At 52.5% G+C, this 4,174-nt stretch overlaps 1 protein-coding gene across 1 annotated transcript; it reads left to right on the plus strand.

Moving 5' to 3' along the window:
- The first annotated feature begins 254 nt into the window (after positions 1 to 254).
- bhlha9 (basic helix-loop-helix family, member a9) lies at positions 255 to 1,112 on the plus strand. The gene has a single exon (XM_030101520.1). It carries the CDS (start codon positions 255 to 257, stop codon positions 1,110 to 1,112), a length of 858 nt encoding a protein of 285 aa, XP_029957380.1.
- The last annotated feature ends 3,062 nt before the right edge of the window (positions 1,113 to 4,174 follow it).

Here is a 4,174-nt window from a genome sequence, read left to right on the forward strand (position 1 = left end):
TGTACCATGTGACCTGCAGCTCTTTAAAAAGCAGGCCGACCTGTCTTGCTCAGGTACAAGTAATCACAAAGCAGCGAGAGGAGGAGAATAGCTGGGCTGTCGGCACGGCAGCAAACACCGACAGCCCCTCGATTCCAGCCGCGGAGCAGCAGGGAGGCGTGTCGAGGAGCGCCGACGGCGTGCACAGAGATCGGCGCCGAACCCTCAACTGCAGGTTCCACCGGAGCAGGAAGGCCGCCGACAGCGCAGACAGGATGAGCTGCGGCAGCGTTGCGGGTTCGGAGTTTTCGGAAGAGGAGCTGGAGCTGGGCGCGCTGGGCCAAGGCGAAGACGAGGAGGGCGCCAAGGCGACCTTCCAGGACAGCGAGAGTTCGACGAGCAGCCCCAGCGACCCAGAGGAGGGTCAGACCAAGAAACGCAACAGGCCGGTCAGGTCAAAGGCCCGCAGGATGGCCGCCAACGTCCGGGAGCGAAAACGCATCATGGACTACAACCAGGCCTTCAACGCCCTGCGGGTCGCCCTGAATCACGACCTCAGCGGCAAGCGGCTGTCGAAGATCGCCACGCTGCAGAGAGCCATCAACCGCATCTCCGCGCTGTCGGTGTTCCTCAGCTCGAACCCGCCCAGCAAGCCCTGCAGCCACCGGGAGTGCAACCGGCCGGCGGCGTCCCGCCTGGAGCAGGGCAGAGTCCCGGTCCCCCGCCTGGAGCACCAGACCTACGTCCCCTGGCACGCGTCCATCGCCCACCCGATGCAGCCGCAGCAGGCCCCCCACGTGCACAGGCTGCCCGCCGAGCCGCACGTCTACCTGGACAACGCCATGCCGTCCTGCCCGCCGTCGCCGCACTACCCCTGCTACCCCGCCGAGGGGCAGCTCTACGGACACGGACACTGCGGCAGCTCGCACGAGCACCCGCCCAGCCCGCTGCGGTACCCGCAGGCGGGCGAGGCGCTGGGCTACCAGCCCGGCGTCTGGACCTCCTGCGCTCAGGGATACGTGGACGCCTTCGTGGAGCCGGCGGCGGCGGCGGCGGCTCTGGGGCTGCCGTGGCAGGTGAGCTACCTGCAGGAGCCGGAGCACAGCCTCCCCCTGTGCTCCGACGTCCTGTGACCGGCCGCCGCCGCCGCCTCCTCCGCCCCCCGAGGACGGAGGAGCACCCAGAGACTTTCCAAACCATCTCAGGGAGAACAGTCTGACTGTGGCTGTAGAGCAGAACCGTCTCAGGAACTGTGGCAACCGAGACTGCAGAATGTTGTACATCGAGGTAAAAGTATTTTCATAAGTACATTTCAAAGTGTCACGTGTAAAGAATGTTTTCACTGCTGTAACATAACTGACAGAATCGCCTTCTTGTCATGAAATTCTTGGCATTCTGCTGCAGGTGGAATATTGGAACTCATGCTGCGTTACCAGACTGTACGAGGAGCGAAACAATAAATGCAAAAGGTGCTTTTTGACGAAAAATGTGACAAAGGTGTACAACAGTTGTTTGTGTATTTATTCTCTGAAATGCCTAAAAAATAAGCAGGAAGCTGTAAAGAGTTTGTACATCATTTTCTACTTGAAAATTAAACGTTACCCTCATGTGATCGCTCCGTCCTTTCATAGCAAACGAGCCGCTAATGGATGTAAAGACTGCTGTGCTGTGCTTAAGCAGAACATGCATGAATGTGTGTGTGTGTGTCTGTGTGTGTGTGTGTGTGTGTGTGTGCGTGTTTGATTATAGCCTAGGGTTGCTAGCCCGTACCGTTGTGAATGCGAGATGACAGAGGTCCTTCACTCAGTTGAGAAATGTCCTTGCAAGTCCATTCTTGTCATTCTTCTGGGAGAAGAGGAGCGAAGGTGTTATTTACACACCGCAAAACAAAACCACGAGTCGACGCAGAGCAACAACACTCACTGTGAACAAGGTTTTTTTTTTTTTTTTAAATGCTTTTACGAATTAATAATCCATCCAGACGTATAAAAACATCTATTTGCACATTCTTTTCTGTTCCGGCTTCAGTCTGCTTCACTCTGCACCAGCAGCATTCAGTTTATCGGCGGTCGCAGGCCAGCTGAGCTTCTTACTCGCAACAAAAGACAATTTTAACCACAACTTTCCCTCCCGGTCGTCCCTGCTCGTGTTCGTCAACGGCAGCTTTCCCTCCCCTGCAGAGCCCCGTCGTGGAAAACAGCTTTAATGTGAGAGCGAGGGACGGAGCCCACCGACAGATTTATGTGGGCGCAGGAAGGAAGCGTGCGTCCCGTGAAATCCCCGGCCGGGCCGCAGGTGGAGCTGGGTGTGTTCGGGTCTGTGTCTGGGTTTTTTTGAACGTCCTGGAGGTCCGTCGGCAGAAGCCCTGGAGCTGAGAGCCTGCCGAGGAGCCCCAGAGCAGAGCAGGCCGGGGGGGGGGGGACGCCGCGGAGCAGCAACAATTAGCGGGCAGGAAGGGGAAAACAGGGGGCAACGCGGACAAAGAGAGATGAATGGAGAGGAGGAGTAAAGCAATCGGAAGAGGAGGATACAGGTGGTGAGAAAAAAAAGGAAAAAACACAAAGCGGGAGGGCGAGTGCAGCGAGGCTCCTGCACAGACGTGAATCACTGGAAAACCTTGAGTCACCCGCAGGAGACGAGTGAGGCTGGAAGCCGGCTGACGGCATGTCTCTTTCTCCTCCCTTTTTGGCACGAGGGCCCATCTTTCTCACCCAAGCGTCTGTTGATCTGCTCGTCTGGGTGCCGGCGGGAGCTGCCAGTGAAAGTGGGCCGACAGCGGGGTGAAGCGCAGATCTGTGAGTTCACTGCTTTCTACTGTCCAATCTGCAGATCCACAGCAGGCACTGAAGAGCGGGGAAAGTCCTGCCTGTCGGATTACAGCGACATTCATACATCCTGAATTTTCCTGCATTTTGTTACATCACAAAAACAAATGTGAACGTATTTCACTGGGATATAACGTGACAGAATGAGAACGTTCCACTGCAGCTCTGTGTGTTTCAGGACGTTGTCCTGCTGGCAGGTAAACAACAGGTCTTCATCCCGCGTTTTCTTGTATTTGTTTCCGCTCATCTTCTATCAGCTGGAGCAGCCTCCCTGCGCCCTCTGAAGAAAAGCAGCCTCGCAGCATGATGCTGCCTCCACCGTGCTTCACGGTGGGGATGGTGCGTTCAGGGTGATGTGATGCGATGTGACGGACGCGTTGTGCTCATGAGGAATTCCTAACATCTTTTTGGCCACACACAGCTTTTCCTTGCTGGCGATCCTGAAGTTGATCACCCATGAGTGTGATGTGAGGTGGAGCCTGCCGTCAGGATCGTACTCTGAGCTCCCCGTCTGTTTTTTCCCACTGGTGCTGCTGACGTTTGCTCATGTTGAATTGTTGTTTTTTTTCTCTGTAAAGGTTCTCTGAGATGACTGAACAGAGGCCTGTGCAGTGGATAGCACTCACAGTGAGGCCAGGTTACGGGTTCAAACAGCAGCCGGGCTTTTCTCCAGTCTGTGTGGAGTTTGCATGTTCTCCCCATGTGTGTGGTTATATGGTATTTCAATACACTGTGAGTTTAATGAACGTTTATCACTGTGTGAGTACTGTTAAAAAGGTAGATTTCTGTGCAATATTGGAGTTTTTACTTTCGCCTTCTCCAGCATAATTTCTCTTCAGCTTAAAGTGGATTTTCCTTCACATGTAGGATTTAGTTTGATTTTAACATCATGTTCGGTAGATCTCATCAGGCCTTATAAGACACACTCTTGCATGTTAACTTTTCAAATATTCAGGATATTTAGCTGTCTGTGTCAGGAAATACTTTACACATTCAAAAACACATTCTAGACAGAATCACTTGAATTTCTCCATATTTTTCCCAAACATTAAAATAACTGAAGATTCTACATCGATTCCATCCAAACTGAAAGATTTCAGGCCTGCTGAGGTTTTAATACTCATAGTTTCAGCCAGACAGATCCAACATGTAGTTCTTCATATTAAGAGAATATCTCAGTGTTCTCCCCTAGTTTTACAACTGTTCTGTTTAAATTTTTAAAACTTTCTAGTTCATTTCTTTTCAGTGTCGAAACAGAAACGATAAACTGCATTTTTTCACAGTGTGAGATGAAAACAACCTTAATGAAATATGTAAATGCATGTTTTCATTACTGAACACACACATTGTGAGTTTTGATCTGTCAACAG

This window comes from Salarias fasciatus, chromosome 10 (genome assembly GCF_902148845.1).
Source record: "Salarias fasciatus chromosome 10, fSalaFa1.1, whole genome shotgun sequence".
NCBI lineage: Eukaryota > Metazoa > Chordata > Actinopteri > Blenniiformes > Blenniidae > Salarias > Salarias fasciatus.

Excerpts from the sequence above, each read along its gene's own strand:
- bhlha9 (XM_030101520.1), top strand. The coding sequence starts at position 255 with ATGAGCTGCGGCAGCGTTGCGGGTTCGGAGTTTTCGGAAGAGGAGCTG.